Raw genomic sequence first — 23,153 nt, 5'->3', positions numbered from 1 at the left:
GTTGTTACAGATTTAAATATATTTGTCAGGTTCCCCCCCAACTGATGAGATCAACACGTTAAGGAACCAGTTGGTGCTTCTTCACAACCAGCTATTGTACGAGCGATTTAAAAGACAGCAGCACGCCATGCGCAATAGACGGCTACTGCGCAAGGTGATCAAAGTGACGACCCTCGAGGAACAGAGTGCTGCTATGGTAAGTGGGATTCCTTAAAGGGGTAGTGCCAAGAATAACACTTATCACCGACCTACAGTATGTGGATAAATATCTGATTGCTCGGGGCCCCACCGATTGCTAGATCGGGGGTCCCAAAACCCCCATTGTTCCTCACTGCCAGATTGCAGTGAGGAGGAGCTTCAATGGAGTGGAGGCCGAGCACCCTTCAAAATCTATAAAACCAGCGGAAACAACAGAGTACTGAATCTGCTGTTTGTCAGCCCCATAGACATTGAATGCTGTGGATAGAGAACAAATGTTCTTGGGCCGTAGTAAGGGATTGTGTAAAGCTGTTGCAGTGTATTAGGGGAGTCCTGCAACGGTGTCCACCCCATATTCCTTATGTCGGCAGCAGAATAGACCATTAGCTGATTGCTTCGCTCCGAACGGCTTGTGCAAAGCTGAGCATTTATAAATTCCAACTAAACGTAGAAAACTGTGCATAAGAATTGTGATATTTATATATCGGAGACTCCGAAATAGCAGATCTTTGCTATAGTAGATTTTTTTTTTTTTTTTTTTTCTTCCCCCACCTAGAAAACCCTATTAAAGTTGCAAGAAGTGGACATCCAGTCAGCAAAGCAAAGCCTTGTACAAGAACAAGTGCGGTACAAGGGGCTGCAGGAAGAGAAGGACAACGTGCTCACTCGGCTTCATAGCCAGATCCGACAACTCCAACATGACCGGGAGGAATTCTACAATCAGAGCCAGGAGCTGCAGGTCAGAAACCCAATCCTTGGCCTTTGAATTTAGAGCCTACGGTTTTGTCATGGTCCTTAGTGCAACCATAAATGGTGACAATAAGGTCCCAACTCTGACTTTTTTTTTTATATTTCTGTCAACCGTATAGGCTGAACTTAAACTCCAATGCTGATTTTGTGTTTCTAGACTAAGCTGGAGGATAGTCGCAGTACCATCACTAACCTGCGGTCTGAGCTGAAACTGTCCAACAACAAGGTTTGCCACACAGAGCTTCGACTCAGCCAGGTGTCTCAGAAGGTAAGGATCCTTTTCTGTCTGGTCTTCTAGAAACATGTCCTGCCCACATAAGTATTAAAGGGATTGTCTAGTTTAGAAAACCCGTAGTCATACACCCGAATAGGGAATTCTGGGTTAATAGAAGGGGGGGACCCCCTCTCCAGGATTCTCATCTCTTGGGCAGAGCCGATCATCTCTGGAGGAGCTGTCGTGTCCTGCGTTCAGACAACACATATGAATGCACACTGTGAAATGCTTCATTTCTCCTGTGGAGGCGCTGCAGAGAAACTCAACACTTACTGCCAGGTTTCCTCACAGATCACAGCTGATCACTGGGCGTTCCAGCAGGGGGGCACTTTGTGATCAGCTTATTGTCAAGGAGCCCTTCTAACAAGAGGTAATTGTTCAGAGCAGAGAGCCTCTTTACATTTTCCATAATATACCATTTAAAATCCTTGAACATGTCTAGTTTACAGTAATAACTTTACAGTCCTCCAGTGATCAGAATACGTGCAAATCTTTCTCAATTAGCATCCAAAATTATCCCCTATAGCCAGAGAGCGCTCAAACAGGGTTTTGCCTTTTTTAAGGTTAGATTTTCAGGGCAACTATTCCTTTTCCAAATACAGACCCGCTGGCGATCAGTTGCTGCGGGAGGTTGAACATTTGCCCTTCCATGCCCCCTGCAGGGGAAATATAGTATTACATGGCACCAATTCAAAAGAATAAACAATCCTATGTACTGCATGATCGTAACTCCAGAGTGGGAGCTTAGTCTTCCAATGGCTCACCACTCTGGATTATACTAGGCGTCTAAAATGGACAAACATGGCAACTTTAAAATGTTGTTGAGCTGGGTTTCCCGTGCCTTTGTATCTGCAGCTTTCAAACAGCGAGTCTGTGCAGCATCAGATGGAGTTTTTGAACCGGCAGCTTTTGATTCTTGGAGAGGTGAATGAGCTTTACGTGGAGCAACTGCAACACAAAAACACCAATGCTGATAAGGTATGCTCCGATTAATGTCGGGGTGTTTCTGATGGCCCCAGGTGTTGCGGTCATTCAATATGGCAGCAATAATACGGTTTATTTCTGATCTAGTTCTGTAGACCGCTTATAAACTTGTATGTTCTGCTCCCTCTAGGAAGTAGAGATGCTGCAGGTGTCCTTTAGAAAGGAGCTGGAAAAAGCGCGGTGCATGGTGGTGCAACAAAATCAGAGGCTCGAGAGCGCCCAGAGGAAAATAGTGGAGCTGGAGGCGCAGCTGGCCAAAAAAGAGCTGCTGTTCCAGGAGCAAAAGAAATTCTTGGAAGATGTGAAATCGAAGAACAGGTATTACTAGTCCTGTTACTGACCGTTTTCATCTATTACAAAACCAGTAGCAATTAACTCTTCGCTTGTGTTTTTTTTTTTTTCTATTTAGAGGGCAGCTCCAAGCAGCAGAGAGTAAGTATAAAGCCCAGAAGAGGATAAGTCAGGTCTTTGAAGTGGAGATCCTCGGTCTGTATAGCCAGCTTGAGAAAGAAGGTTTGTTGAAGAAGCGATTGGAAGAAAAAGCTGAAACTGCAGAGGTTGCGGAGGAAAGGTGAGATCTAGATTACATTCGCCTTGTGGTTCTGGTCTGTTATTTAGAAGTTGCCTGCAGGACTTCAATTCACTGAGCGGTCAAGCAGTAGACTCAAGAAATAGATAATTTAAATGGCTAAACTCCATAATAGACTATCCCATGTGACCCGTTAGGACAAAGTGACCTCATAGAGGGTATTGTAAAGGTATGTTCACACGCAGAGCCAAGACGTCTCAAAATACGGAGCTGTTTTCAAGAGAAAACCGCTCCTGATTTTCAGACGTTGTTTGTTCCACTCGCGTTTTTTGCTGCGTTTTTTACGGCCGTTTTTGGAACTTTTTTCAAGTCTATGGAAAACTGCTCCAAAAATGTCAGGAGTGTCCTGCACTTTTTCGTGGCTGTTTTTTACGTGGAAGGGGGACTGACCTGAGCACTGCGGCAATGATTATATGTATCGACACAAGTCCGTGGGTGTCATGGGAAAGAGCCCTCCGCCTTCCCTGTTAGTCACATTTGGGGGACGCGGATTATCTATATGCTGCTGTCACTAGGAGGTGTGACCATAAGAATAAAAGTTACCCCTCTTGCACGCAACTGAGTTGGGGCCGTGAGAAACGGTCCGAGTCTGGATTTCCCGGGCCTGACTACTGTACATGTGAACGGGACTCCTGGTATCGCAGACGTTTATGTTGCTAGGACGCTCTGCCTCCCCACGGGACTTCTGTTCCGTACTGAATTCGTTTGTACAGCACAAAATAGCAGTTCTGTGAGGAGACCGAGACTCCTAGCATCATAAACGTCTGGGATACCAGGACTCCCGTTCACCTGTACCGCGGTCAGGCTGGGAAATCCGTCCGAGACACGGACAGTTTTTCACATCCCAAACTCGGTCGTGTGCAAGATTGGTTAGCCCCTCCAACAGGATGTACCCAGTCTACAGACACTAAGCGGTCAGTCTTTTGTTTGTATGAGGCAGACGCTCCTGCTTCTACATTAGGTTATTGGTTTTGGTTTTTGTTTTTCTTTAATTTTTTTTTCTATTTTAGCTGGGAAACGGGGGTGATGCTGCCCTCCTAGTTTCCTTTCTGTTGACATTTGTACGGCGTCCACTTCACTGCGCTACTGTCCCACTGCTAATCAAGATGGGGGACTAGTGCCCAAGGGTCACCCCTCATTTACTGCTCACTACCAGTGTCCCGTCCCCCCTCCCTTGCCAGAGGGACAGCATACTGATGGGGGGGGGGGGGGGTGTTCCTGTAGGTCTTATGCCTACTAAGAATGAAGACATGGTCCCTTCCCTTGGGCTTAAGTATTGACTGTCCCAGTCCCAGACCCAGTCCCAGACCCCTGCTCCTACGTCCCCACCTTCGCTAACCACAGCCTTCTAGTACTGCCGACCTTCCTTCATCTCTGTAGGGATGTTCGATAGTCACGCAGCTGGCGCCTCTCCTGAGGTCCTTACCAGGACAACACAATACAATAAAAATATACAAAAGGCTAGAACCACTTTATACAATTTTAATAAGTGAAAGGTAATATGTGTATAGTGTAGCAATTATTCCATAAAGGATAAAATCTAAAATGGCCCAAATTCCCAAGGGTTCTAGTTCGTTGGTTCTCTGCTCGGCAAGAAGTGGAAGCGATTTATATCCTTGACCGTTTCCTTCCTCTTTAGCCATCCACGGCCAGGAAGTGCCAATTACTTACTGTTTTGGTGTTTTACGTTTTCATTAATTCTGTCGTGTTTTGCAGGTTCGATATTGACAGCAGTCCCAGTCCTGACGACTCCATCACGGAAGAATTGAATGTCAGTAACGGTAACAAAGCAGCCGTGCACACAAGCGCTCTCTCTAGCGGAGGAAGCAGCAGTCAGTCCACCCCGGAGAAAGGCACTAACTTGCCCCTTGGCCTTAGAGAGGAGCTGGAGTTACCTCCCAGCGGCCATCTGACTATTGGCTCCTACCCAAATGCGAAAAGTTTTCTTTGTATCCGGGCCCGTGAGTTGTTTCGTAACAAGAGCGAGAGTCATTGCGATGGGGAAGTGATGAGTAGTCTTTCGGAGATCTTGAAAACGGAGCTTTGCCAGGGACCGGGATCCGAGGCTGGAGTGTCCACAGCAAGTAATGCGGAGAGCCCATGTGTACGGGATTTTCAAATCATGGACTATGACTGACTAGACACATCGTAACCACAGTTAGGAGGCGAGCAATCAGTGTTACTTTCCTTCTGGCTTCAATCCTCGGTGTCTGAACCTTCAATAAACGTCTCGCTACTTCTGCAGTGCATCAGTAGCCGACCACTGGAACTGAAAGGGATCACCGAATCTCTTTGCGCCACCCCCTGCTTTATTTATCCCCTTCATCTCAGTCTTTTCTCCAACTTTAAATTGACTTTGTTTCATTCCCCTCCTCGCAATGAACAAATTGGGACCTACAAGGAATGAGCACGTACCTTTTCAATGTCTGCGGAGACCACATGCAGGGGGCCTACTGATCTTCTAGATTCAACATTGGACATTTTTTCCCCTCTGCCATTACGGCCGTGGTCTCCATTCTTGTGCACTTGCTCGTTGGGTCCGGAACCGATCATTGCTAATTGAATTTGTCTTGTTTTGGGGTCGTAATCCGAGCGTTTAATTACTGGAAGGAACATTTTTTTTTTTAGAATTGATAGACCCCCTGCTAGGTCCAACCCGCACCTGAAAGCCATTCTGCAACTAATAACTTAGGACATATCGCCAGCGTCAAACCCTCCCATAAGGTGCTGGAATATGGCAGCTCGGTCCAGCCTATTGCTTTATAGAAGTGGCCTTATATGTTAGTTGGATGCCAAATGACGTAAGGGACCAACCGTTCACCTGGGCTCGTCCGACTTTTCCTGGTTCTTATATACCACCCCCTCCCCCCCCTCCGCAGTATCTGCACTTGAAACCCATAGCCCAGTCCCATTACATTAGTATCTATCCACTGCCAGCATGCGGAGCTAGCAGTTGGTTCCTTCATCATTTCAGTCTGCCGTACGTTGAGACAGCCCAAATAATTTAGACGTATACGGATAGATCCGTGATGATTAGCCTGAACTTTAGTTTTTAGTTTAGATGATTGCACTTTAACGAAAACCCTTGAATTAAACACTACACAGATGCACCGGTCACCCCTTTCCTAGACTATAGCACGTTATGCTGACCTTGGAGGATCACATGTTAATAACTTTACTACTTCAAAAAATGTATTTTAAACCAGTGCTAGCCGACTTGTCGCTTTCCAGCTGTTGCAAAACTACTGCTCCCATCGTGCACTGACCGTCGGTGGCTTTTAGCGAATGACGGGAGTTTGAGTTTTGCAACCGCTGGAGAGCCAGGGGTTCGGGGGAACACTACTTTAAGCATTAACTCTTTTCTGACCATACGAAGTCACCCCTCCTTTCGTACTACGACCTATGTGTAGTAATGAAGTGTCCTAGTTTACAGCTTGGTGACCCCATATAAGATAATAGGTTCTCAGGTTCGCAAGTCTGTCTACAAACGATCATTGAGTTCGATGAGCGAAGCTTCTTTACCATTTATGCACATTTGATCCTCCACCTCCGAAAGGTAAGATCATAAAGTTTACATTTAGGATAATTGCAGCGTGCTGTAAAGCGCAACCACGAGATCACCAGTTTACTTTTAATATATCTGAGGCAATACAATGGAAGAAGCCTGTAACAACGCTCCTTATAATGGATCTATATCGGCACTCGCCTCCATTGACATCAATATCTATCTAGTGGTCCCCTTGGCTGCAATTTTTTAAGCTTACCCAATATTAAACCAGGTTTGTTGAGGGCTAGAGGCATCATTGAGGTCCACAGTGTCTTAATGATGTCACTCGTTCCTAGTAAATTCATTGGCTGCCGCCTCCATTGATGGTTGATATACATTTTAAAGGGGTTATGTGAAACTTAGAAACAGCGCCACTCTGAACCGTAGGCCATGCGCGGTATTGTACCTCTGCCCCATTCACTTAAATGGGGTCGAGCTGCAAAACTAGACCCGGCCTATTCGATTAGGGTAGTGCTGAATTTGGAAAAAGCAGCCATTTTCTTCTAAGCCACAATATCCTCTGTGGTCAATACACGGTTAATGACCGCAGAGACGTCATGAATCTTTTTCTGCTTGGGTTAATCCCCCGCTATGTCATGTTCTTGACATGACCCGTGTTTATTATTGACCAGCAGACTACGGTTCACATCATGAAACCGCCATCCTGCAGACTACAGGCTGCAGACTCTACCCCAGGATGTCCAGAACTGTTTAAGACTATTTGCTTGTGTTTAACTGTGAACAAATAAAAGATTATTGTTTTGCACTATTTTTCATTTGTGTTTTTTTTTTTAAGGATTTGAATTGTATTTTGTGCTGTGCGTAGTTCAGCGCAGGTCCGACACTGGACATACAGGAGGCAGTTGTGAAACGGGATTGGTTATAGGAATAGATCTCCTCGCGACCAGGTAAATCTTTGTTTTTACTAGTATAGAGCACTGGTCTCTCCAGCTGGCGAGCCACAGGTCGGTGATCGCTTTATAGCATTAGGCTGTGTTCACATCCGCATCCTGGTTACCATTTATAACGGAAACCAGGATGCGGTGCCAGATCAGCCGTGAGACGGATACCACTGGCGCCGACACACTATTGACTTATAATGGGGTCTGACGGGTTCCACCATGCTGTCCGTTGTTTTGATGGGAAAATTAGCTCTGTATGCAGCGTTTATTTTTTCCCATCAAATATGGAGGAATCTGCCCTAGAGGCTGCGAACGTAATGAACATAGCCATGTGGATGTTTCATAACTCTGTGAATCCTGATGACGCACAGGTTTTTTGCAGGCGAATGGCAACCAATGCAGTCATGTGCATGAGGCCCTACTTCAAAGATGTTGTCCTGTTCAGAAAACCCGTTGTCGTACACCCTATTGGGGTGTTCAGAGTTTAATAGAGGGGTGGGGGGGGTCCTCTGTTCAGGAACCTTCACCTTTTGCTCAGAGTGGAGAGCGGTTACACAGAGTGTCTCTGGAGGACCTGTCGTGGACACTCTGAAGTGCTTTATTTCCCCTGTGGTGGCGCTGCAGGGAAATGTAACACTTACTGCCAGGTTTACACAAAGATCACAGCTGATCATTGTGGGGGTCCCAGCAGGAGAACAATCTCTGATTCGCTTATTGTCAAGGGGTTTTACACAGGACGATTATGGGGCAGACAAGTGTTCATATAAGGCCTCCCACACACGAGTGTTTGGTCCGCGATATACGGTCCGCAGGTCGGCTGCATTTCCCGGACCAAACACACTACAGGGAGCCGGGCTCCTAGCATCATAGTCATCTATGACGCTAGCTGTCCCTGCCTCTCCCCGGAACTACTGTCCCGTACTGAAAACATGATAACCGTACGGGACCGGTTTCCTACAGTGACACCTAGCGGCATACATAACTGGTCGTATCGTTTTTAAAGTGAAATGATTGTCGGCAGCGCATCTCGGTGTGTAAACCGAGTGACGTGATTATAATGCATGAGGATGAGCTATCGAAGTAACGACCGCTCGTCCTCCATCGCTCCGTGTGACCAAAGCAAACGAGCGCCGATCAACGGTGACCCGATCGGCGCTCGCTGCACCCGCCGAATATCGGCAGGTGTAACAGGCCCTTCACAAATAGGGATTGTCCAGGAGAACTGGTTGCATAAATTTTATACCAAAATGGTGCAAACGATCCCTCTGTTCACCTTATTCTTGACCATTGGACTAGAACTGAATCCATTCTGAACAATTGACAGGGACGTAAGCGTTTATTACTGGAGAGCGGCCGCAGCTCAGATGAGACCTCGTATGTTTAACCTAAAGGAGAAAAGAGCGGTAGGAAAAGTGACCTATGATGTCATGAATTATATGGATATTACACCTAAAGAGTTAACAGCTGGAAGGTAAATAGTAACCGTGTAGCCTGGTACAGTAACATTCCTTTAATCCGGTATCCGGAAATTACTGCTGGACCATTAGACGCCGGATTAAAGGAATTTCAATGGACCTGCTTTCTGCTAAGGGGCAGGAGCCGCATTGATTTAAAATTGCAAAAGAAAGGTCTTGTGATGGGGGTTAACACCCAGCGTGCCCTGGTAGATGCATGCTGGGAGTTGTAGTTTTGCAACAATTGGAGAAAACTGCACTAAAGTTTACATTCCATGCTGAAATCCTGAACAAGCGTCCCCGGATGTTGTCAATTTAGTAATAATCCTTACATCAGTCAAATCCCTGCAGTGTGTTTTTTGTGTTTTTGGTTTTTTTTTATTCCAAAAAACAAAGTAGTGCGATTTTTAAAATACAAAAAATAGATTTTATTGCAGTACAATAAAATAATTGATTACAAACGTGTTGAACTAGTAAAGCCTGCCACAGAATAGCGCAAAGTATGCAAAAAAATTGGGCATTGGTGATGATGGCGTATCCGTAGTATCAGGCCTAATTCACACGGGCATGTTCCATCCGTGATATATGGACCGTATTTCGGCAGTATATCCCAGACCTAACACCTCGCAGGGAGCCGGGCTTCTAGCGTCGGTATGTATGACACTAGGAGTCGCTGCCTCGCTGTGAAAAACGGTCCCATACTGAAAACATGATTACAGAACGGGACAGGTTTCCCACGGAGAGGTAGGGAGGGACTCCTGGCGTCGTACAGAACTATGATGTTAGGAGCCCGGCTCCCTGCGGTGTGTTCGGTCTGGGAAATACGGCCAACATAGGTCCCGTCTATCATGGACCGCACATGCTTGTGTGAATTGGGCCTTAGTCATAAATGTCTGTTAGGTGGGGGAGGTCTCGTTTCTCGGTGAAGCTTATGGGAAATCTGGGTGTCCCCTTATAAAGGCACGGTAATGGCTCCTCAGGGGTCATCACTCAGCTTTTCTAAAACCCTCAACGATGAATCTGCCTGCGGTATTTCCGCATCACTTCATAACTAGGGACTGATTTGCCTATCAGAGTTCCAGGAAAGCTGGGTGATGGCCGCTATGAGAGGTATCATGGTAGCTTTAAAGGAGGTTGTCTAATGAGGGTTCACCGGTTATAACTGAGGTGGAAGCCGCACATGTAGCATTACATGTCTGACATGAAAATATGTAATGCATAGACACGCGGGGACCCCTCCTCTATGACGTCCATACGTCCGGGACAGGGGTTGCTTTTTTGAGACGACCCGTTTAGGGTTGGTCGTCCAGCTTTCCCAGAATCCGATCCAATTAAGCCTAGAATGATCTTTTTATGGGTTATAGGTAACAATTATCAGAAAAATAAATCCCGTCCATGGCCAGCGTGTCCTATATAATGTGATATACTAGGATATATTGCTTCTATAGATGAGCCACACTGGTTATATCATTGATACTGGTAATATAGCAGAAATCCTTCAGTACCTGAACCAAAAAGATTATAAACTTTTTGAGGTAACGTTGAGCAGTGTAAAGAATGGAGGTTTTAACTCCGGTTACAATGGCTACCACCAGTGTCCTGTCTGGATACACTTCCTTCTCTAGTCTGTACTAGATAGGCCATACACATACTCTGTATATTGATTAAATACTATAGAGATCTATACAGGGTCGTGAAGGAAGGCCTGAAAACCTCCATTCTTTACACTGCAGGCTGCAATTACTTATATGGAATAATAATGAATAGAACTTTGTGAAAGGGCTGCACAGTTTGGAGGAAAATTTGAGTAGCTGAAGGTTGTTTAACCTGGTATTTACCTAGTATGGAGGGTAAGGCTACTGTGTTTATGCTCCTTTAAGTGGTATAGAGGCGTCCTGCCGGCCTCCACGCTGGTTTTAAGGTCTCGCCATTGTATTTCTTTTTGTTTGACACATGTAAAGATGAATCTGCCTGATTGACATAGGTCTGAGCCCCAGTGTTGTGTGTGATTCCCCCTCCTGCTTTAACATCACTGTATTGTTTGTTCCCCTGACCGGGGCCGAGTCTGTCGCTGTTTCCCAGATGTTGCGGCTGCAGTTTCTCCATCCTGACCACGACTTCTCGAATGTTGTCCAGAACAATGGGGATAAGGCTCACAACTCCGCCATAAAAGTTCCTGGCTTCATCACAGCTGAGGTGATTAACAACGTCATGAGGATACCTGGAGGAAAAAGAAGAGTTCACCCTATGAATGCATTGTTAAAGGTAAGGAGAAAAGCACATCTTATTATATTACAAAGATCGACAAATAGGATGGAGTTGTATGTATCTTTACACCAGAGCTAACCGCTATAATACTGCCCCCTATGTACAAGAATATAACTACTATAATACTGCTCATATATACAAGAATATAACTACTATAATACTGCCCCTATATACAAGAATATAACTACTATAATACTGCCCCCTATATACAAGAATATAACTACTATAATACTGCCCCCTATATACAAGAATATAACTACTATAATACTGCCCCTATATACAAGAATATAACTACTATAATACTGCCCCTATATATACAAGAATATAACTACTATAATACTGCCCTCTATATACAAGAATATAACACTATAATACTGCTCCCTATATATAAGAATATAACTACTATAATACTGCCCCTATACAAGAATATAACTACTATAATACTGCACCTATATACAAGAATATAACTACTATAATACTGCCCCTATATACAAGAATATTACTACTATAATACTGCTCCTATATACAAGAATATAACTACTATAATACTGCTCCTATATACAAGAATATAACTACTATAATACTGCCCCTATATACAAGAATATAACTACTATAATACTGCCCCTATATACAAGAATATAACTACTATAATACTGCCTCTATATACAGGAATATAACTACTATAATACTGCTCCTATATACAAGAATATAACTACTATAATACTGCCCCTATATACAAGAATATAACTACTATAATACTGCCTCTATATACAGGAATATAACTACTATAATACTGGCCCCTATATACAAGAATATAACTACTATAATACTGCCCCCTATATACAAGAATCTAACTACTATAATACTGCCCCTATATACAAGAATATAACTACTATAATACTGCTCCTATATACAAGAATATAACTACTATAATACTGCCTCTTATATACAAGAATATAACTACTATAATACTGCCCCTATATACAAGAATATAACTACTATAATACTGCCCCCTATATACAGGAATATAACTACTATAATAGTGCCTCCTATATACAAGAATATAACTACTATAATACTGCCCCTCTATACAAGAATATAACTACTATAATACTGCCCTGATATACAAGAATATAACTACTATAATACTGCCCCCTATATACAAGAATATAACTACTATAATACTGCCCCCTATATACAAGAATGTAACTACTATAATACTGCCCTATATACAAGAATATAACTACTATAATACTGCCCTATATACAAGAATATAACTACTATAATACTGCCCTATATACAAGAATATAACTACTATAATACTGCTCCTCTATACAAGAATATAACTACTATAATACTGCCCTATATACAAGAATATAACTACTATAATACTGCTCCCTATATACAAGAATGTAACTACTATAATACTGCTCCTATATACAAGAATATAACTACTATAATACTGCCCCCTATATACAAGAATATAACTACTATAATACTGCTCCTATATACAAGAATATAACTACTATAATACTGCCCCTATATACAAGAATATAACTACTATAATACTGCCCCCTATATACAAGAATCTAACTACTATAATACTGCCCCTATATACAAGAATATAACTACTATAATACTGCTCCTATATACAAGAATATAACTACTATAATACTGCCTCTTATATACAAGAATATAACTACTATAATACTGCCCCTATATACAAGAATATAACTACTATAATACTGCCCCCTATATACAAGAATATAACTACTATAATACTGCCCCTATATACAAGAATATAACTACTATAATACTGCCCCTATATACAAGAATATAACTACTATAATACTGCCCGCTATATACAAGAATATAACTACTATAATACTGCCCCCTATATACAAGAATATAACTACTATAATACTGCCCCTATATACAAGAATATAACTACTATAATACTGCCCCTATATACAAGAATATAACAACAATAATACTGCCCCTATATTCAAGAATATAACTACTATAATACTGCCCCTATATACAAGAATATAACTACTATAATACTGCCCCTATATACAAGAATATAACTACTATAATACTGCCCCAATATACAAGAATATAACTACTATAATACTGCCCCTATATACAAGAATATAACTACTATAATACTGCCTCCTATATACAAGAATATAACTACTATAATACTGCCTCCTATATACAAGAATATAACTACTATAATACTGCCCCTATATACAAGAATATAACTACTATAATACTGCCCCCTATATACAAGAATATAACTACTATAATACTGCCCCTATATGCAAGAATATAACTACTATAATACTGCCCCTATATACAAGAATATAACTACTATAATACTGCCCCCTATATACAAGAATATAACTACTATAATACTGCTCCTATATACAAGAATATAACTACTATAATACTGCTCCTATATACAAGAATATAACTACTATAATACTTCCCCTATATACAAGAATATAACTACTATAATACTGCTCATATATACAAGAATATAACTACTATAATACTGCCCCTATATACAAGAATATAACTACTATAATACTGCTCATATATACAAGAATATAACTACTATAATACTGCCCCTATATACAAGAATATAACTACAATAATACTGCCCCTATATACAAGAATATAACTACTATAATACTGCTCCTATATACAAGAATATAACTACTATAATACTGCCCCCCTATATACAAGAATATAACTACTATAATACTGCCCCTATATACAAGAATATAACTACTATAATACTGCTCCCTATATACAAGAATATAACTACAATAATACTGCCCCTATATACAAGAATATAACTACTATAATACTGCCCCTATATACAAGAATATAACTACAATAATACTGCCCCTATATACAAGAATATAACTACTATCATACTGCCCCTATATACAAGAATATAACTACTATAATACTGCCCCTATATACAAGAATATAACTACTATAATACTGCTCCTATATACAAGAATATAACTACTATAATACTGCTCCTATATACAGGAATATAGCTACTATAATACTGCCCCTATATACAAGAATATAACTACTATAATACTGCCCCTATATACAAGAATATAACTACTATAATACTGCCCCCTATATACAAGAATATAACTACTATAATACTGCTCCCTATATACAAGAATATAACTACTATAATACTGCCCCCTATATACAAGAATATAACTACTATAATACTGCCCCCTATATACAAGAATATAACTACTATAATACTGCCCCCTATATACAAGAATATAACTACTATAATACTGCTCCTATATACAAGAATATAACTACTATAATACTGCCCCTATATACAAGAATATAACTACTATAATACTGCCCCCTATATACAAGAATATAACTACTATAATACTGCCCCCTATATACAAGAATATAACTACTATAATACTGCCCCCTATATACAAGAATATAACTACTATAATACTGCTCCTATATACAAGAATATAACTACTATAATACTGCCCCTATATACAAGAATATAACTACTATAATACTGCCCCCATATACAAGAATATAACTACTATAATACTGCCCCTATATACAAGAATATAACTACTATAATACTGCCCCCATATACAAGAATATGACTACTATAATACTGCCCTCTATGTGCAGGAATATAACTACTATAATACTGCCCCCTATATACAATAATATAACTACTATAATACTGCCCCCTATATACAAGAATATAACTACTAGAATACTGCTCCCTATATACAAGAATATAACTACTATAATACTGCCTCCTATATACAAGAATATAACTACTATAATACTGCCTCCTATATACAAGAATATAACTACTATAATACTGCCCCCTATATACAAGAATATAACTACTATAATACTGCCTCCTATATACAAGAATATAACTACAATAATACTGCCCCTATATACAAGAATATAACTACTATCATACTGCCCCTATATACAAGAATATAACTACTATAATACTGCCCCTATATACAAGAATATAACTACTATAATACTGCCCCCTATATACAAGAATATAACTACTATAATACTGCTCCTATATACAGGAATATAGCTACTATAATACTGCCCCTATATACAAGAATATAACTACTATAATACTGCCCCTATATACAAGAATATAACTACTATAATACTGCCCCCTATATACAAGAATATAACTACTATAATACTGCCCCCTATATACAAGAATATAACTACTATAATACTACCCCCTATATACAAGAATATAACTACTATAATCCTGCTCCTATATACAAGAATATAACTACTATAATACTGCCCCCTATATACAAGAATATAACTACTATAATACTGCCCCCATATACAAGAATATGACTACTATAATACTGCCCTCTATGTGCAGGAATATAACTACTATAATACTGCCCCCTATATACAATAATATAACTACTATAATACTGCCCCCTATATACAAGAATATAACTACTAGAATACTGCCCCTATATACAAGAATATAACTGCTATAATTCTGCTCCTATATACAAGAATATAACTACTATAATACTGCTCCCTATATACAAGAATATAACTACTATAATACTGCCTCCTATATACAAGAATATAACTACTATAATACTGCCTCCTATATACAAGAATATAACTACTATAATACTGCCCCCTATATACAAGAATATAACTACTATAATACTGCCTCCTATATACAAGAATATAACTACAATAATACTGCCCCTATATACAAGAATATAACTACTATCATACTGCCCCTATATACAAGAATATAACTACTATAATACTGCCCCTATATACAAGAATATAACTACTATAATACTGCTCCTATATACAAGAATATAACTACTATAATACTGCCCCCTATATACAAGAATATAACTACTATAATACTGCTCCTATATACAGGAATATAGCTACTATAATACTGCCCCTATATACAAGAATATAACTACTATAATACTGCCCCTATATACAAGAATATAACTACTATAATACTGCCCCCTATATACAAGAATATAACTACTATAATACTGCCCCCTATATACAAGAATATAACTACTATAATACTGCCCCCTATATACAAGAATATAACTACTATAATACTACCCCCTATATACAAGAATATAACTACTATAATCCTGCTCCTATATACAAGAATATAACTACTATAATACTGCCCCCTATATACAAGAATTTTGTTAGTGAAGTTGATCATGTTCTGGCACATCTGATTGCTGGGCTTTGCTTCTATCTATTAACTTACTTGGCTCTAAGACCAGATAGTTCATTGGTTGGACTGAGCAGAGTCATGGTTTCTTCAATGATGCCCCCCGCTGACCTCTTCTCGGACTGCACGGTTTCCAGCTGGATGCAGAAATCCGCCAGATTGTTGCAGACATCCAGGAAAAGCGAGAGAACGCGTTTGTCTGTGCTGTTGTTACAATGGCTGTCCAGGTAGTTTCGCACCTACAATTTTAGGTATAAAGATTTAACAGAAGACAATACGGACAATTTCCCTGACTTTATACCTGTACAGCTTGATATAAAAAGTTACTTTTCCATCTCCTAAATAAAGTTTGCATTGTTCCTCATAATACAAATTACACTTGCAGTACCATGCCATACCACATGGAGTGCTGTTTATGAATAATATACCTCCAAGCACCTGGTGATCGATATTCTTTTTGGACAAAATACTACAAATATGCAACCATGTTTGTTAGTATAAAGGGTAGAATAAGGCCAGATGGGGGTTTATTCTTCTTCCGGCTTAATTTCCCGGGCATTCATTTGTCTGTTACCTGCGCCAGAGTCCGCACAGGCTTGATCCTGTCGTGCGCATTGTCACGTGTGCGCTCCAGAGCGGTGATGAAGGTCACTTGTTGCTGTCTCAGGAGTCTACACCGTTGTTCTAGAACCTTGAAGGTCTTCTTGGTCTCGTTCATGGTCAGTTCCATTATTAGAGCCCTGAAAAGACATCAGGTTATTAATAATTATTATCATTCAGGCAGTTTGGATGGTTCTCTGTGTATTTGTTGGGCTGCCGTGTGGGTTAATGGAAATTCACTAATCTAAATGGGCACAGAAGGTGCAGGGAATGGACTGTGGGGGGTATTTGACACGAGTGACCGATGTGGAGAGTGGGATAAATGCATGCTCTGTGACCCGGTGACCTAAAACAGCCCTCCATAGCCTCAAAAATGGCTGACTATGATTGCCACTTCATAGCCTGTGCGATCTAAGAGATCTGGAATATCTATAAGGTCTTTTGGACGCCACTACTGCACCAGAAATCTACCTAGAAATCCTAGATCCCCCTTCAATATCACGTGACTACTGCAATGTCACATGGGATTTCTAAAAATAATCTATTCACTTTAACGGGGTTTTCCTGTTTTACGCAAATAAAGCTTTATCATTTTATAGTGAAAAGTTCTGTAACTTTCTCTTAGACTTTGCACTTCCGTTCCTCATCGTTTTCAAGATCTCTGCTAGCTGTCAAAGAATCTCAATTGCATCCAGAGGCAGAAAACCCACCCTGATCATTCTTCTGTTGTTCTTGGATACACTGTTATGAGACTTGCGGCTTTTTGAGCGGGACGTGATCGGCCTCTGAATGTAGTTCCCCGTTTTCCCCAGTGTATTATGTGGTACAATAAATGGTGCCTTTATAATACAACGCGTCCCACGAAAAACAAGCCTCGCTACACAGACGGAAAAATAAACAAGTTATGGCTTTTGGAAGGTGGGAGGGAAAAAAGAAAAAGAAAAAACTGAAAAATGCTGCGGCGGGAAGGGGTTAATGTACAGGGATGGGGGAAGTCATATCACCGCTGGTATTGGCCTATAGGGGGCGCATGACACTGCGTGTGTATGTTCTGCTTCGTGCGCCCATAATTTTGTATCGCGCAAAAAAATTAGACATTGTTGAATTTTCGGCGATGCATATCGGAGGCGCCTGAAACGGACGTTCACCTGCGATTGTCTGCGCCCCCTATAGGCGAATACCAGCCGTGATAAGGATTTTTTTTTAACCCTGAGCGGAGGCGATCGTTCTGATGATAAATGACCAGGCAGGACGCTCTTGTGTAATCTCCGTCCAGGATTGTACATTGTTTTCCTCTCACCTGTTGTTGGTATTTGCCCCTCTCGGCTGTGTCTTGCCCCCGGGGCCCGATCGGTGTGAGTTGTCGGGGAGCTGGTGCTGTTCTCTCGAGCTCCTCTGATGGGTGGATGTGTGTGCGGAGTCTTCTGTGATTGTTTGTCTTGTTGCTCGGAGACGATTATCACATCGCCACAAACTCTGCCGCTTGTTGGGTCAACAGCCTCTGCATATAGAGTGCAAATTAAAGGGCCGGCTCATTTGTAGGTGAGGTGATTATAGAGGAAAACCATGGGGGAGATTGAGCAAAACTGGTGCAAGAGTTTTCTGCGCTCATTGCACCAGTTTTGAAAGTAGCAAGTTTTATAGAGGAAGGGGCACCTGAAGCTCTTATTCACATGGCGGGGTCCGAGTGTCGGCTGATAAAAACAGCCATTTTGCATCCGTTCCGTTACCATTCCGGGCCGTGACTCCATTTTGAACCCGTTTTTGCTCTAAAAAAAAATTCCTGTCCGTTTTAAAAACGGATAAATTTCATTTGTCCATTTTTTTCCGCACACTTCCCTCTGTAGATAATGCCACACACTGCCCCCTGTAGATACTGCCACACACTGCCCCCTGTAGATACTGCCACACACTGCCCCCTGTAGATAATGCCACACACTGCCCCCTGTAGATAATGCCACACACTGCTGCCCCCTGTAGATAATGCCACACACTGCCCCCTGTAGATACTGCCACACACTGCCCCCTGTAGATACTGCCACACACTGCTCCCTGTAGTTACTGCCACACACTGCTCCCTGTAGATAATGCCACACACTGCTGCCCCCTGTAGATAATGCCACACACTGCCCCCTGTAGATACTGCCACACACTGCCCCCTGTAGATACTGCCACACACTGCCCCCTGTAGATACTGCCACACACTGCCCCCTGTAGTTACTGCCACACACTGCTCCCTGTAGATAATGCCACACACTGCCCCCTGTAGATAATGCCACACACTGCCCCCTGTAGATAATGCCACACACTGCCCCCTGTAGATAATGCCACACACTGCTCCCTGTAGTTACTGCCACACACTGCTCCCTGTAGAGAATGCCACACACTGCCCCCTGTAGATAATGCCACACACTGCCCCCTGTAGATACTGCCACACACTGCCCCCTGTAGATACTGCCACACACTGCCCCCTGTAGATACTGCCACACACTGCCCCCTGTAGATACTGCCACACACTGCCCCCTGTAGATACTGCCACACACTGCCCCCTGTAGATACTGCCACACACTGCCCCCTGTAGATACTGCCCCCTGTAGATACTGCCACACACTGCCCCCTGTAGATAATGCCACACACTTCCCCCTGTAGATAATGCCACACACTGCCCCCTGTAGATACTGCCACACACTGCCCCCTGTAGATACTGCCACACACTGCTCCCTGTAGATAATGCCACACACTGCTCCCTGTAGATAATGCCACACACTGCCCCCTGTAGATAATGCCACACACTGCTGCCCCTGCCACACACTGCCCCCCCCCCCTACCTGTAGATAGCGCCACTGTAGAGGACCGCTCTAGGAGAAGTCCCTGACATCACTGTCCATATATGGACAGTGACATCAGGGACTTCTCCTGGAGCAGTCCCCTGCTCCTGAAACGGGGACCGGCGGAAAAGTCCCTGCCATATGGACAGTGAAGTCAGGGACTTCTCCTGGTGCGGAATCCCCGGCCACAGCTTCGGCAACACTCTGGCCGGGGATTAGGGATTCCGCTCCTACAGGGAGCAAAAAAAATCTCCTCCTCCTCTTCACATGCACGTCGCACAGTGAGGAGAAGAGAGCGAGCGGCAGAAAGCACGGCCGTCATTTAGATCACATCCAAGTGACAGCCAAGCTTTACACGGCCCCATAGACTTCTATAGGAGCCGTGCGGCCGAGAGAACGGCCCAAAATAGGACATGCTCTAATCTATGTTTTGACGGCCAGGCCGTCAAAAATGTGTCCAGGTGAATAGCCCCATGTTGGGTCTATTGTTCCTACTGCGGCCGTGATGCCCCTTCAAAAAACGTCTTTCACACGGCCGAGAATCCCGGTCATGTGAATAGGGCCTTAGATGGGATACAGGAGGAAGATGAGGGGTGGATGATTTCTATCTGGTGTAGAGTCGCGGCCTCTCTATTCTAGTCAGGGGAGCGAGTGCCCTCCATAGACCGGGCCCCCCACATGCATGGCCTGATGGTAATGGGGAACCGTGGCTGCGCCATCTGTAGTGTCTGCATCATACCCACCTGGTACTATGACCGGTGTTATACGGGCGCCGTGACTGGTATACTGGCGCCGTGGCCGGTATTGTACTGGCGCCGTGACTGCTAATCTTGTGCTATGACTGGTATTATATGGGCACTATGAATGCCACAAGCATTATCTCCTTCCCATGTGCCCCTTAACAATGGCGCACCCAGGCTTAGTTCCATATCGCTGCCAGTGTCGATGGGGGCCACAGACGTGATGTGTGATGGCAGCGTTTATAGTCACAAACATATAACGTTACACTATGGATTGAGCATATTATATTAATGATTGGGGGTCCTCCAGACGTGTGCCCCCCTCCTCTAGTCCGCTGATAGAATGTGAGCGGGGGAGGGGAGCAGATGTTTGGAGATATCAATGTTTAATGCCGTGCGCCCCCCGTACATTTCTTGGTGTTATAAGCCGGGTAATGATGGTTTTTTGTCAGAAGTGAAGCTGCTCCTCTCCTGCCCGGCCCCCCCCTCTCCTGCCCGGCGCCCCCCTCTCCTGCCCGGCGCCCCCCTCTCCTGCCCGGCTCCCCCTCTCCTGCCCGGCGCCCCCTCTCCCGCCCCCTCTCCTGCCTGGCGCACCCCTCTCCTGCCCGGCGCCCCCTCTCCTGCCCGGCGCCCCCTCTCCTGCCCGGCGCCCCCTCTCCTGCCCGGCGCCCCCTCTCCTGCCCGGCGCCCCCTCTCCTGCCCGGCGCCCCCTCTCCTGCCCGGCGCCCCCTCTCCTGCCCGGCGCCCCCTCTCCTGCCCGGCGCCCCCTCTCTTGCCCGGCTCCCCCTCTCTTGCCCGGCTCCCCCTCTCTTGCCCGGCTCCCCCTCTCTTGCCCGGCTCCCCCTCTCTTGCCCGGCGCCCCCTCTCTTGCCCGGCGCCCCCTCTCTTGCCCGGCGCCCCCTCTCTTGCCCGGCGCCCCCTCTCTTGCCCGGCGCCCCCTCTCTTGCCCGGCGCCCCCTCTCCTGCCCGGCGCCCCTTCTGCCCGGCGCCCCCTCTCCTGCCCGGCGCCCCTTCTTCTGCCCGGCGCCCCCTCTCCTGCCCGGCGCCCCCTCTCCTGCCTGGCGCTCCGCTCCTCGGATGCTGGAATCCTTGAATTCGTTTCTTGCAGGATTATAGATAATGAATTGTAAACTCCACAGCAGCTCAGATAAAAGCTGCAAACACAATACGAGACAGCGGGATGAGGGTAATATAGAAAACAATAAGAGACGCTCCCATGATCCTCTGCTCCCATCATTCTCTTGTTCAGGGAGCTTTAAAATAGAAAAAAAATTATCCGGAAAAATAGACGAGACAATATTCAAGGGTTTTAATAAGGGGCGTGGCTTTGACAACCTTTCTGTCATATTGATGAGGTTGGTGGTTGTCACAGCTGATTGGAGACGGATGATCTGACGCTGCGGTTTTTTATAGTCGTCCTGACACAACCTTTAAAACATTTCACAGTTTGCATCTACCTATATGTCACATCTAGAGCTGCATTCACATTACTGATGATCTTACTGTTATATCAGGATATAATGTCATATATACTCCGGTCACATCTAGAGCTGCATTCACATTACTGATGATCTTACTGTTAGCTCTCAGGATATAATGTCATATATACTCCAGTCACATCTAGAGCTGCATTCACATTACTGATGATCTTACTGTTATATCAGGATATAATGTCATATATACTCCAGTCACATCTAGAGCTGCATTCACATTACTGATGATCTTACTGTTAGCTCAGGATATAATGTCATATATACTCCAGTCACATCTAGAGCTGCATTCACATTACTGATGATCTTACTGTTAGCTCAGGATATAATGTCATATATACTCCAGTCACATCTAGAGCTGCATTCACATTACTGATGATCTTACTGTTAGCTCAGGATATAATGTCATATATACTCCGGTCACATCTAGAGCTGCATTCACATTACTGATGATCTTACTGTTAGCTCTGAGGATATAATGTCATATATACTCCAGTCACATCTAGAGCTGCATTCACATTACTGATGATCTCACTGTTATATCAGGATATAATGTCATATATACTCCGGTCACATCTAGAGCTGCATTCACATTACTGATGATCTTACTGTTAGCTCTGAGGATATAATGTCATATATACTCCAGTCCCATCTAGAGATGCATTCACATTACTGATGATCTTACTGTTAGCTCTGAGGATATAATGTCATATATACTCCAGTCACATCTAGAGCTGCATTCACATTACTGATGATCTCACTGTTAGCTCTCAGGATATAATGTCATATATACTCCAGTCCCATCTAGAGATGCATTCACATTACTGTTGGCTCTCGGGTTATCATGTCCTCTATACTCCAGTCACATCTAGAGCTGCATTCACATTACTGATGATCTTACTGTTAGCTCTGAGGATATAATGTCATATATACTCCAGTCACATCTAGAGCTGCATTCACATTATTGATGATCTCACTGTTAGCTCTCAGGACATCATGTCATATATACTCCAGTCACATCTAGAGCTGTATTCACATTACTGATCATCTTACTGTTAGCTCTCAGGATATAATGTCATATATACTCCAGTCACATCTAGAGCTGCATTCACATTACTGATGATCTCACTGTTAGCTCTCAGGATATAATGTCATATATACTCCAGTCCCATCTAGAGATGCATTCACATTACTGTTGGCTCTCGGGATATCATGTCCTCT

At 43.1% G+C, this 23,153-nt stretch overlaps 3 protein-coding genes across 5 annotated transcripts in view; 2 read left to right on the top strand and 1 right to left on the bottom strand.

Moving 5' to 3' along the window:
• TSC1 (TSC complex subunit 1) overlaps nt 1-7,113 on the top strand; it is a 32,451-nt gene extending 25,338 nt beyond the window's left edge. For all 3 annotated transcript variants that reach the window (XM_075834703.1, XM_075834705.1, XM_075834704.1), the window contains exons 16-22: nt 30-196; nt 755-937; nt 1,106-1,216; nt 2,078-2,200; nt 2,337-2,524; nt 2,616-2,777; nt 4,512-7,113. In XM_075834703.1, coding sequence (XP_075690818.1) covers nt 30-196; nt 755-937; nt 1,106-1,216; nt 2,078-2,200; nt 2,337-2,524; nt 2,616-2,777; nt 4,512-4,932 — 1,355 coding nt within the window. In that variant the 3' untranslated portion in view covers nt 4,933-7,113. The remainder of the gene's footprint in view (nt 1-29; nt 197-754; nt 938-1,105; nt 1,217-2,077; nt 2,201-2,336; nt 2,525-2,615; nt 2,778-4,511) is intronic.
• Nucleotides 7,114-8,561: 1,448 nt separating this feature from the next.
• SPACA9 (sperm acrosome associated 9) lies at nt 8,562-18,301 on the bottom strand. The gene is made up of 5 exons (XM_075834709.1): nt 18,175-18,301; nt 16,849-17,014; nt 16,311-16,513; nt 10,537-10,919; nt 8,562-8,629 (listed from the first exon to the last, which is right to left on the bottom strand). The coding sequence occupies exons 2-4, from the start codon at nt 17,002-17,004 to the stop codon at nt 10,574-10,576; spliced, it is 705 nt and encodes a 234-aa protein (XP_075690824.1). The 5' UTR covers nt 17,005-17,014; nt 18,175-18,301; the 3' UTR covers nt 8,562-8,629; nt 10,537-10,573.
• Nucleotides 10,389-23,153, top strand: part of AK8 (adenylate kinase 8) — an 82,555-nt gene continuing 69,790 nt past the window's right edge. The window contains exon 1 of the mRNA XM_075834706.1: nt 10,389-10,963. The gene's annotated coding sequence lies outside the window, so the exon portion shown is untranslated. The remainder of the gene's footprint in view (nt 10,964-23,153) is intronic.

This window comes from Rhinoderma darwinii, chromosome 8 (genome assembly GCF_050947455.1).
Source record: "Rhinoderma darwinii isolate aRhiDar2 chromosome 8, aRhiDar2.hap1, whole genome shotgun sequence".
NCBI classification, from domain to species: Eukaryota; Metazoa; Chordata; class Amphibia; order Anura; family Rhinodermatidae; genus Rhinoderma; species Rhinoderma darwinii.
This window is presented reverse-complemented; position numbering and strand designations above follow the sequence as displayed.

Bases quoted from the DNA above. Each gene is read 5' to 3' on its own strand.
- SPACA9 (XM_075834709.1), bottom strand. From the start codon at position 17,004: ATGGAACTGACCATGAACGAGACCAAGAAGACCTTCAAGGTTCTAGAA. The intron at 16,514-16,848 runs GTAACAGACAAA...CTAAAATTGTAG, and splicing joins CTGTGCGGACTCTGGCGCAG to GTGCGAAACTACCTGGACAG. The intron at 10,920-16,310 runs GTAAGTTAATAG...TTTTTCCTCCAG, and splicing joins CTATCTGGTCTTAGAGCCAA to GTATCCTCATGACGTTGTTA.